A 12,700-nucleotide genomic window follows, 5' to 3' on the forward strand; every position below is an offset into this window, starting at 1 on the left:
TATTTGAATAATTTAAAGGTTTATTGAAGTTTTTCACTACTTTTTCTTTTATATAATCCGTATCTTTTATACAATTTCACCTTTGCTATTAATAAGAACTCCTTTTTTCTTTTTCTTTTTCTTTTTTTTTTAAAATAGATAAATTTATATTTTTATTAAAAATAATTTTGGCAGCTATTTTGCAATTTTTTTTATTTATTATACTTATAATATTTTCTGAATAACTTATTTTTTTATATTTATGATTTATTTCTTTATTCATTACATTGCATATTCCTTGTTTATTATATCAATTTTTTTTTTTTAGAATAACACCCTCCCTTTCGTTAATTAAAAGGGCTTTATTTTCCTTTAGTTTAAAATTATCACAATATTTAATAAATGTATCAATACTTAATATGCTATTTTCCCTTTTAATTTTATAGGGTTTCAATTTCTTTTTTATTTCATTATACGTAAACATATACTGGTGTCTAAATATATAATTATTTTGATAAAGCACTTGATTTATTAAATTTAATTATGTTTAATTTAATTTTATTAATATTAATATTATTACTATTATATAAACTATATCTGTTTTTAATATCAGTGTAATCATTTGTTGTGTAATTATTTTTATTTTTGAAGCTATGGATGTTCTTATTATTCTTTTGGTTATCACTTTTATTTTTTAAACAAATGTAATTATTTCTTACTTTATCATCATTTATATTATTAATTTTTAAATACTTCTTAAAATTAGCTTTATTATTTATTATGTTTATTGGAAAGTATGTAATTCTTTTATTTTTTTAAATTTAACTTAATTCCTTTATTTTTATCAAGGATATTTATTTTAATATATTTTTTTTGTTGTTGTTGTTGTTGTTTATTGTAGCTCTATTATTATTTTTAACATATTTATCTTTATTTTTTTTAGTAGAATCATTAATTTTATTGTTGATATTAAAATTATTAGCATTGCTATTCCTTGTGCTGGTTATTTTTTCAGAGGACTTCTGTTTTATTATATTATTGTTATTCTTATTAATATTAGAAAAGTTTAAAGAGTAAATATCTTTTTGTTTATTTATTATTTTAAATAAACTATTGTTTGCTGAATTATTACAGAAAGAAGAAACTTCATTATTATTAGCATCATCTTCAATACTTGAAATAAGGAAATTGTTGTCTTTTTTAATCAATATATGATGAGAAAATAAATAATTATTTTTTGATAATATTCTAATAATTTTATTAAGCAAAAGGTGAAATGTTGTTTTAATAAAATTTTTCTTTTCACTATTTAATTGATTACATACACTATCTTTGTCTAAATTAGTAATTTTACATATTTTATTTATGATAAAATCATTATAATAAATATTATTCTGAAAAATTATCTTATATAAGCATGTATCACAATCAATTAAACTGCATCCATCATATGAATTAATTAAATTAATTTTCAAATTATGACTAGTGAACCATATATGATTTTTAATGTCATTTAATGAATATCTTTTTTTAAAATTTATGTTCAACATATTTTGAATTAAATTTTTTGCATTTAAAGATACATATGATTCGAAATGTAATATTCCTTTTATAATTTTCTGAAATAATTTATTTAAATCATTGTGATTAAATGGTAACTTATGATTTAGTAATAAAAATAAAATGATACCTAATGACCATACATCAGTTGATTCGGCTTTATATTTATTTCCTAATAAAATTTCAGGAGATGTATAAAAAGGTGATCCGCATGATGTTGTTAATAAAATATTCTGACTGAATATTGTAGACAAACCAAAATCAATCAATTTAACATTATTATTGTAATCTAGTAATATATTTTCAGGTTTTAAATCGCGATGAACAACATGCATTTTGTGTAAATATTCTATAGCATTTATTAATTGATATAAAATTCTCCTTGCTTTATTTTCGTTTATATAATTATTTTTATATATGTATGTTAATAAATCCCCGTTAGGCAAATATTCTAAAATCATATATAAATTTTTTCTATTTTCATGTACTTCATAGAATCTACATATATGATTATGATCAATTTTTTTATGTATTTCTATTTCTTTTACTATTTTATCATAACTTATCATTTGCAATAATTTTTTTTTATTTAAAATTTTGACAGCTACAATTTCGTATGTATATATATGAATTCCTAAGCAAACTTCTCCAAAAGTACCTTTACCTATTTTATTTGTTATTATATAATTTCCAATCTCTTTATTATTATTTTTTACAACTATTATTTTATATTTTTTTTTATTTTTTAGTATATTTAAATACTCTTTTAAATATTTTTTATTTATTTTTTCTTTTAATTCATTCTTTAAATTTTTCCATTTATCCTTTTTTTGTATTTTTTTTCCTTTTTTAAATTCTATTTCTATACTTTTTTCTTCATCTTCCTCTTTTGTTTCTGCCTCCACATCTTCAACATCGTCCCCTTCTTCTTTATATTCATTTTCTTCTTTCCCCTCCTTTTCGTTCAATTCATTTTTTTTTTTTTTTTTTAAATTTATAAATATTAATTTTTCAATAATTTCATCATCTACCAAATCTTTTTTTAGGAAATTTGTGCTTACTTTACATTCGTTTATATAACTAATTATTCCCTTATTTTCTTTAAGGTATTTTATATTTGTTTTACTACTTCTAAATGTACTTTTGTTTATTATTAATTTGTCTTTCTTATTCTTTTTTAAGTTTATATCGGAATTTATTATATTTTTTATGTAGCTCTGATTATTTATATATATATCCTCTGCACAGTTCTTTTTTTTTTTATACCCGTTTTTATAATTTATGTTACCTCCAATTTCACTTTGATATATACTTTTATATCCTTTTTCTTGAGAAATATAATCATAATATAATAAATGTTTCAACTTATTTTCAAATTTTTCCAATAATTCATTTTTATTATTTTTATTTTGTTTAAATAGTTCTGTTTCATTTTTTGGTTCTTCTTGTATCAACTTATTTTTTAAACTTGTATTTGTTGAAAAGGGAAAACTTCCTTTTTTTAATTTTACAAATTGTTTTATACTTTTGTCTATGTGCAAACTCCTACATATTTTTATTTCTTTAGTTTTAATTGGAACATTTAATGCACTCCATTCTTCCTTTTTAAATTTTTTTTTTTTTTTGTGTTTTTTTCTTAAAATTGAACTTACATCAGCAATGTTTTTTGCGTTAGAATTAATTTTTTTTTTGAAATTGAATTCAGTACTCTTTTTTTCTGAAAATTCCCTAGTGGATTTCTGATTATTTTCTTTATTTATATGAATTAATTTACACTTATTTTCATTTATTTTCTTTCTAACACAAGAAATATTCACATTTTCAAAATTTGACAACAATTTTTTATATTTTTGATACTTAAACTTATTTAGTTCTTTGTTTTTACAACCATATGATTTGTCATGTATTTCTTTATTGATTTTATTAATTAATGTACATTTGTTTTTGTTATGAAAGAAATTTTCATTATTTTTAATCTTATTTTGGCAAGTTTTTCCAATTGTTGAAAACTCCATTTTTTTGTTATTTTCATCTATTTTTAATTGACAAATTTCATTTCTATTTAAATTGTCAAAAATATGGATATTTATTTTTTTCTTAATTTTATTTATGTATAATGAAGGATTAATATTATTTTTTGTTTCTTTTGATATATTTGATCTTTCATTCAGATCATTTATCTCATTTTCAATTTTTTTTATTGAATTCATAGTTTTATTAGAATTAAATACTGTCTTAAATTAAATGATATACACAAGAAAAATTTTAATAATTTTTTATTAGAAATATGAACGAAAAGGGAAAAAAAAAAACTAAAAATAATAAAACTCTTAAATATTATATTTTTAATATATTTTTAGAATCTTTAATTTTTTTTTTTACAAATATATTTTTTAATTTAATTTTTTCTTTTAATATTGTCTTAATTTTTATTCTAATTTATTTTTATTTGTCCATTTTAATATATATATATATATATTTAATTTTTGTATATTTTTTATTTTAATTATTACGGAAAATAAATAAGAATTTAAAATATGATGAACTATTTTTATATTTCATTATTTAAACAAAAAATTGAAATTACCTAAATTTTTTACATAAAATTAATTCATAATTTATTTTATTATAATTTTAATTAATTTAAAATAATTACTTGAAAATTAATAAAAAAATAAAAAACAAACAAAAAAGGTTTTAAGAATAAGTCTAAAAAAAAAATAATAATTTGTAAACAAGTTTTGCTTCAAATCAATTTATCAACATATTCGTAATTAAATTATTAAATGTGTAATATGTATATTATTTATATCTTTTTTTTGTTTTGTTTTTTTAATTATCGCAAAATTAGCAAAAAAGATAATTATTATAATTTTATTTTAATATATTTTTTTTTATTAATTATTTTTAATGCCCTAATAGTTTTGATATATATTTACATAAATAAAAAAAAAAAAAAAATTAAAAAGATGTAAAAAGAAACAAGTAATTTTATATAACCTTTATGATACTTCACCTATTTCTTCTTAAATAGAATAAATGCGGAATGATTAATAAAAATTAAAAAAACAAAATGTGAACATATTTAATATACATATTAAATGCTTTAGCTTTAAAATTTAAAAAAATATATTTAATTAGCCATTGTACATTAGAATAAAACAATTAAGTTTTACAAATAAAAGTATACTATAAATTGTAGAATAGCAAAAATTATTTTTTACTTTTTTTTTTTTTTTTTATGTATTAATTACTATATTTTAATTATTTTTTTTTAAATTGTGGTTTTTTTTTAAAAAAAAAATATAAATATATATATATATATATATATATATATATATATATATATATATATATATAAAATAAATTTCTGCTAATTTGAAAGATTTTATAACATTTTTTTGTAGAATTATTTATTTTTACTTTTCTACTACAAATTTTTTTTTATGAATAAAATCAAAATTAAATTTAATTAAACAAAAAAATAAAATAAAAATTAAAAAAAAATTACAGTTAAAATAGTTTAATATTATTTTGAAATATATTTAACATAAAAAAAAAATGTTATAAAAGCTATAAAACAGAAGCAAAAGTTTAAGAATATTTAATATGAAAATTTATTAAAAAAAAAGAGAAATTGCCAAAGTAAAGAACAAAGAAAAATAAATAATTCACAAAGATAGAAGAAAATTATAGGATTTATCATATAAAAACAAAAATTCAATTATATTTAAATATGATAAATTAAAAAAAAGGATAAAACAAAAATAAAGCAGAAAAAAAAGGTAAAAGTGTTAAAAGAAAAAGAAAAAAAGAAGAAACAACAAAGGAATAAGAAAAATAAAAAAAAAAAATAAAAGAAATAAAAAAAAAAATATAAATAAAAATATAAGGAAAAAATAATTAAAATGGCACAAAAAGGTTCGAGGGATAGTATTCTTTTAGTTTCATTAAAAAAAGGTTTAAACAAGAATAATATTAATTTTATTGATTACGAAGATAATTATGATTATGATATACTAAAAAACCATTTGAAAGATTTAAAAAAACTAAAAGAAGATGTGATAAAAATAAAAAATAGTTCTAAGGAAATAATAAAAGACGATCTTGACAAAATTCTTTTCAATGACAGTGGAAAAAATTGCAACTTCGACATTTTTTATGATAAATGTTTACAAATTATTGAAAGATATTTATTAATTTATAAAGAAATGAATGAAATATTATTAAAAGACTCAAACAAAGAAAGTGAAAATTTTATAAATACTGATAATTCATATATCAATAATGAGGATAATAAAAATAAATCACATGAAAATAAAAATGACAGTCTACTTTATGAATTAATTGATAACAATGTATTGATTCATAATAATAAATTTTTGTTTGACTATGATGATGATAGTGAAATATATACTTCAAGTGAAGAAGAAATTGTTATAGAAAAAAACTGTTGTAAGAAAAAAAAATTAAAAAATAATAAAAACGAAAATAATATAAATAACTTAGATGATTTATCAAATAACGAATCAAAAATAAATTTAGAAAGTGAAGACAATTGTACAAAAATAGAAAAATATCAAGTTGAAAATAACTATAAAAAAAAAAAAATTAACTTTTTAAATAGATATCCTGCATATCTAAGAGACTTAATTAAAATTGTAAAAATTTCAAAAAAAAGAGAAAAAAAAATTTTGCAAATAAAATTATTAAATAAACATTGCAAAGATATGGATGTAGGAAAAATTAATACCCTTTTTTATAAAACATACGTATCTAACTGTTATATGCATAATAAAATTTATATTAAAAAAAAAAAAAAAAGAATATTATATAGAATATTAAGATACAATATGTTAAATTATTGTTATGATAATCACGACATTTTCTTAGAAAAATTGCTAAAAAAAAAAAGTAAATATAATAAATTAACTATAGAAAACATTGAAAAACTATTTATTCCACATGAATGTACTAATTCTGTAACATCATGTAAATTCTGCAAAGAAAACATAAAAAATCTTTTTTATATAACTGTTTATGATAATTTAAATTATCCATCTATTTTGAAGAATCCGAAAGTTAATAAAAAAATAAATTTGTTAACACATATTTTTATAAATAAAGAAAAATGCGACCCAATTAATGTAGATTATGATATTGTGTATCATGAAGATAAATATATATACATGGCAACTAAAAATAATGTATTTTGTCATATTTTACACGAAAATTATTTAAAAAATAATTTTAATGATTTATTATTGAGAATTAAAAATGGAAGCAAAGGATATAATTTATTAAATGTTATCTTTAATAAATATAAAAATAATAATTTTTTGAATTTAAAAAAATTAAAAAAATATTTAGAAGATACAAAAAATAAAAATGCAATATGGTTGAGAGATAATTTTTTTGATATAATAAAATCCAGTATTATTAATGATGAAAATTACTCGAATATTTTTTTTGATAAAATATTTTTTAATTTTTATAATATATTATATACAGATAAAACTGGTATTACTAGAGAAAGCCGTTTACAAAAAAAAAAGGATATAGAAATAATTAAAAATGAGGATGATGGTGATTCGGATGATTTTTTAGTTTTAGATTCATTAAACAATATAAAACATATAAATAACAATGATTACCTAATAAATCAAATAAGAAACAATCATCATATTTTATCACTTAAGGAAATGAATAAAAAATATATGAATGTTAAAAAAATTAAAAATATTGATGATAAATATATAGAAGATATATGGGATTATAATATGTATAAATATCATTACATTAAAAATAATAATAATAAAAATTATATGACTCATTGTAATTCTTTTGAAAATTACTTAAATAAAATAAATGAAGAGATTGCAATTATAGTCGATAGTGATGATAGTGACGATGATATAAAAAATAGTTACGAAAAGGCAAAAAATCTAATGAATTATTTAAAAGGAAAAAATTCTAAAAATTCTAATTCCAGTAATAAAATAAATATATTAGAAAAATCTAAGGTGTTACATTTAAAAAAAAATTTTATTGTGCATCCTTTGATTAACTCAAAATGTGTAGGTTTTAAAATAGAAGTGAATGATATATCTGATAGAAAATTGGATATATATTGTATTAATAATAATGAATATATTAATGTTTATAAAAATACTATAGATTATTTAAAAAATAATTTAAACGCAGATATTAAAAAAAATTATAATGAATATAAAAATTTAAAACATCAATTAAAAAAAAGAGAAAAATTAAGTGACGTTTATCAAAATTTTAATAAGATTGAAAACTATGTAAATAGTAAAGATAATAACACAATTAATGAATATATAGTTGTAATTGATGAAAACACAGAAGAAGAAACATATAAAATGGATATATATAATTATGCAGAAATGACAGCATACATAGTAAATTCAAAAAAAGAAAAGAAAAAAGAATTTTACTCTAATTTTATAAGAAATGAAATTTATTCTCATAAATGGATAAATAGGCTTCAATTTAAATTACTGAATTATAGCAATTTTTATAAAAATAGTTTTTTCAAAAAAAATCATATGAGATTGATAAAAGATTATTTATATGGATTATTAATTAATTCTTATTACGAAAATATATATGATGTTTCCTTAAATTTATTATTAAGCGAGCATTATAAGCATTATGATCCATCTAAGCAGTTTGTTCTGAAAAACATTAGTTGTAATATAAATCAAATTTATGAAAGCATGATGAATTCAATTAAAAGTGACATATTGACTAGTAAATATATAATAAATGGAAATGATGTAACAAAAGAAAACATACACTTAAAGGTTAATGAATATTTATTAAATTATAAGTGGAATGATGAAAATAGGAACTTTTTAATTAAAATTATTGAAAAATATAGATTTATATTATTATATTATTTATTGTATATGTATCCTAAATTTTTATATATTTTAAACACAATTCAAATTCAAAACTTTAAAGATGAAATAAAAATAACCTTACCTTCTCAAGAGGAACAACAAATGAAAGAAGTTCAAAAAGATTTCACCTCAGAAAGAAGAATGCTAAAAAGTGCAAAGAATAATCAAATTGAAAATCATGAAGTAAAAGAGATTCAGAAAGATTTTTACTTACCTCCATATATTAAAAATAGAAAAGATAATAGCATTTTAAATTCTTTTTCATTACAAAGCTTACTTCTGGTAAATTTTTACGAGCGTTTTGAGAATTCTTTATTTTTAAACATATTAAATAGAAATATTGATATAGAATCAGTACAAAAAGAAATACATCCTATTTGTTATAAAACTCTAATATATTATAATAGAAATGAATCATTGTCAATTAAAAAGAAATTAACAATACCACAATTATCAACCATTTTTATTATTTTAAATTCTTACCTATCTTTTGCAACAATACAGCATTATTCTTTTTTTAACAAAAATAATATATGGAAATTCTTGATATATAAATTTAGTGAAGTTGAAAAAAAAAAGGCATATGAGTTAATATCAAATGGGGATAACTACTTTTCACAATCTTTTCTTCAAAATTTTTTGAATACCTTTTTAATTAAACAGAATGATCGCTTCATAGTAACAGATAAAATAAAGTGTAAACTTATGATATATATTATATTAATACAATTATGCTTAACTGATAATTCTTTGCCTCTAAGCTTATCATTAATAAATAGAAATACAGGAAATATATTAAATAAATTAAATTTTTCTATAAAAGATAAAATTATAACTTTCAATTTGCAAGCATAGAACTTTTAAGATAAATTTTAAATGTATTTATCTCATAATATATTTTTTAAATTAATATTTTGTATATAATTTTTTAACTTTTGTTTTATTTATTATTTTAATTAATATTTTATTTGCTATTTTACTTAATATTTTATAATTAATATTTTGAATTATCTTTCTCCTATGATTCTATATATAATTTTATTATTATTATTATTATTTTTTTTTTATGCTTTTTTTAATGCTTTTTTGAATAACATATATTAATTTATTTCATATTTTATTTATTATTATACATAACATTTTATTCATTATTTCAATAATAGTTCACTTCACATTTTCCTGTCTATAAAAAGATTTATTTTAATTATTAAAATTGTAATTTTTTTCATATAATAAATTTAAATTATAAAGATCTTTTTTTTTTCTTTTTTTTTCCAATAATTTATTTAAATAAAATATTTAGTAAATATATTTTTTTTTATTATTTACTTAATTTGTAAGACATATTTTTCATTTAATTATAAAGCTTATAGAAAATATATATAAATTTATAAAAATTTGATTAATCTTTGATCAATATATATAAATTAATAAAAATTCTTATTGACAAAAATCAATAATATAAAATTTCTTCAAACTTTTTATTTTGTATTTATTTATTATTTTTTCCTATATATTTCTTCATATTTTATTGTCATAGTATTTTCATTAATATAAGCTATAATACCCTATGCACAAAAAAAAAAAAAAAAATTTTATTATAAAATATTTTTTTAAATGGCATATTGTTTTATATTTTTTTATAATTTACTTCTTTTCTAACACTTTCACATATTCTAACTATTATAATTTTTTCTTTATTATTTAAAATCACATTATCTTCTTTTATAAAAACTAAAGCAAATCCATGTTCATCTTCAATGCTATCTATAAAAATTAAGAAAATATAAACAAATACACACAAACATATATATATATATATTTATATGTATAATTACTTTTATACAAAATGAAATCTGCTCCATATTTAAATCCATCAACTACAATAAAATATTTTTTTAAGTCATTAAAAACAACTTTACGTTTAACATTTTTAAGTATCATTGAAAAAAAAGAAAAGAAATAAAGATTAATTCAGTTTTAAGTTATAGTTTTAATCTATTTATTTATTTATTAATTTTTTTTTTTTTTAAATTTGATTTTTAAATGTTTTTTAATATATCAGTATATATATACAAACATTAAGAAATATATCAATAAATATGTAATTATTGCATATATATCAGATTAAAAAATGTTACCTCTTTAATATTTAAACTTAAAACATAATAAAAAAAACAAAAAATTTAACTAAATAAAAAATTTTAAGAAATAAAATGTGCACATAAAAAAATAGATAATTCTAATTAGATCAAAAAGTTATTACAAAAATTATAAAAAATATATATTTTAAATGTATATGTAAAAAAAATTTCATTTTAATAGATTAACATAAAAAAAAATTTTAAATTTACATGAGTGAAAATAACATATAATAACAATTATAATGAAAAAAAAAAAAAATAAATAAATAAATATATATATATATGTTAAAATTTAAAAAAAAAATTTCAGTATAAAATATCTAATTTTTCTTATTTGAGTAATATTCCTGTTCATTTGCAAAAGAAGCTTCTACTTTTCTACCAGCGAATATTCTACCATTAAAAGTATTCATTGCATTTTTTGCTTGCTCTTTTGATTCATATTCACAGAATATTTTTACAGCAAGTGCATCATGAGAATTTTTATCAACAAAAATATTTATATTTAACAAATTACCAAACTTAGATGCTTCCTCCTCAATTTCATCTTTTAACGTATCGTCTATTTCATCAACAGTCACCAAATTAGTTAAGGCAATAATTCTTGTGCAATTGTTATTTAATGAATGTGTTGAAGAATATTTATCTTCACAAGAATTACATCCATTTTTTAAATCATTATTTTTTAAAATTAAAGGTGCTTGCACTATGACACCACTTCTTTTATCAACCTTCTGTAATATTAATGGAGCTTTAATACCCTGTTTATCTTTTCCTAACCCTTCACCTTTTTTCCATCCCATCTTTTCCATCATCCTTGTAGCAAAATCTTTTTTTACGACTGTCTCTTCTTTTTTAATATCATTTGAATTATGTGTTTTTTCTTTGTTTTTATTCATAAAATTGTAATTTTCATCTATTATATTTGATATATCACTATCATATATATTTTGTCTAGTACTTTTTTTTATTTTTTCTTCGTTCCTTTCTTTTAATTCACCCTCATTTTCACTATAATCTTCTCCTTTTTTGCTTATTTTTTCTCTTTCTTTGTATTCTCCTCCCTTACTATTCTCTTCATCTTTTAATCCATTTTTTATATATTTTTGTTTATATTTTTGTTTTTCTTTTATTTCGTATATACACTCATTTGTATTATTCCCACTATAACCATATAGTTTATTACTTTCATAATCTTTTAACGTGTTTTTGTTCTTTTCTTTTGTTTCTTCCATTTGTTCTATTTCTTGTTTTTTCTTTTTCTCAGCTAGCATAATAAGCTTTTTCCTTTTTCTTTCTTTTATTATTTTGTTTAAGTCATTAGGCTTATTAGGATCATAATCTTCATTTGCATTTAAGATAAAATATTTATCATATAATTCATTTTTAAAATAATCATTTTCAATATTATTTTCACTTAAACTATTTATTATGTTTCCATTAGTTTTACTTTTAAAATTTATTTCTATATTTCTCATAGATTTTTCTTCATTATTAGTTTTATTGCTTAATATGTTTTCATTTTTATTACATTGTTGTATTTTATTTAATCTATCACTAATTTTTTTTAAATCATCTTGAATTGATTTGTTTATATTTATTATTTCTATTTTTGTATCATTTTTTAAATTTTTATTATTTAAATGCTCATTTTTCACTTCATTTTTCAAAATTTCGTTTGAATTTTTAAGTTCATTATTTAAATTATTTACGTCTTTTTCATTTTCAGAATTTTTATTATCCAAGCTTTTATTTAAATTTTTAATATTTGCAATTTTTTTTTGAACAATCACAGGAGTTATTAAACTTTTATTTATTTCAATGTAATTTTTTTGTTTTCTTAAGGAATTTATGTGTTCATTTTTTCCTAAATTTTTATTAGATATTGGAGGAGGCAAATCACCATATAAGCTATCCATATTTTTTTTTTTTTAAATTTAAGTTTTTAAATTAATTAGAATTAAAAGAAAAAAAAAAAAGAATTATTTATATACTTAAAAAGTATATGTCAAAAAAAAAAAAAAAAAATTTACAAAATTTTATTTTATATATTTGCAAAAGTCATATAAAAACAAGCATCAAAGAAAT

At 17.5% G+C, this 12,700-nt stretch overlaps 4 protein-coding genes across 4 annotated transcripts; 1 reads left to right on the plus strand and 3 right to left on the minus strand.

Annotated features, from left to right (window-relative positions):
* Positions 1–833: 833 nt before the first annotated feature.
* KIN (serine/threonine protein kinase KIN, putative) lies at positions 834–3,749 on the minus strand (the record flags this gene model as incomplete). The annotated part of the gene is made up of 1 exon (XM_028678055.1): positions 834–3,749. The coding sequence occupies one exon, from the start codon at positions 3,747–3,749 to the stop codon at positions 834–836; it is 2,916 nt and encodes a 971-aa protein (XP_028534383.1).
* Positions 3,750–5,447: 1,698 nt separating this feature from the next.
* Positions 5,448–9,323, plus strand: PRELSG_1226800 (conserved Plasmodium protein, unknown function; the record flags this gene model as incomplete). The annotated part of the gene is made up of 1 exon (XM_028678057.1): positions 5,448–9,323. The coding sequence occupies one exon, from the start codon at positions 5,448–5,450 to the stop codon at positions 9,321–9,323; it is 3,876 nt and encodes a 1,291-aa protein (XP_028534384.1).
* A 644-nt stretch (positions 9,324–9,967) lies between these two features.
* On the minus strand, positions 9,968–10,412 carry PRELSG_1226900 (tRNA intron endonuclease, putative; the record flags this gene model as incomplete). The annotated part of the gene is made up of 3 exons (XM_028678058.1): positions 9,968–10,036; positions 10,120–10,235; positions 10,307–10,412. The coding sequence occupies 3 exons, from the start codon at positions 10,410–10,412 to the stop codon at positions 9,968–9,970; spliced, it is 291 nt and encodes a 96-aa protein (XP_028534385.1).
* Positions 10,413–10,932: 520 nt separating this feature from the next.
* PRELSG_1227000 (RNA-binding protein, putative) lies at positions 10,933–12,531 on the minus strand (the record flags this gene model as incomplete). Its single annotated transcript, XM_028678059.1, has 1 exon — positions 10,933–12,531. One exon carries the CDS (start codon positions 12,529–12,531, stop codon positions 10,933–10,935), a length of 1,599 nt encoding a protein of 532 aa, XP_028534386.1.
* Positions 12,532–12,700: the final 169 nt, after the last annotated feature.

Source organism: Plasmodium relictum (genome assembly GCF_900005765.1).
Source record: "Plasmodium relictum strain SGS1 genome assembly, chromosome: 12".
Lineage (NCBI taxonomy): Eukaryota > Apicomplexa > Aconoidasida > Haemosporida > Plasmodiidae > Plasmodium > Plasmodium relictum.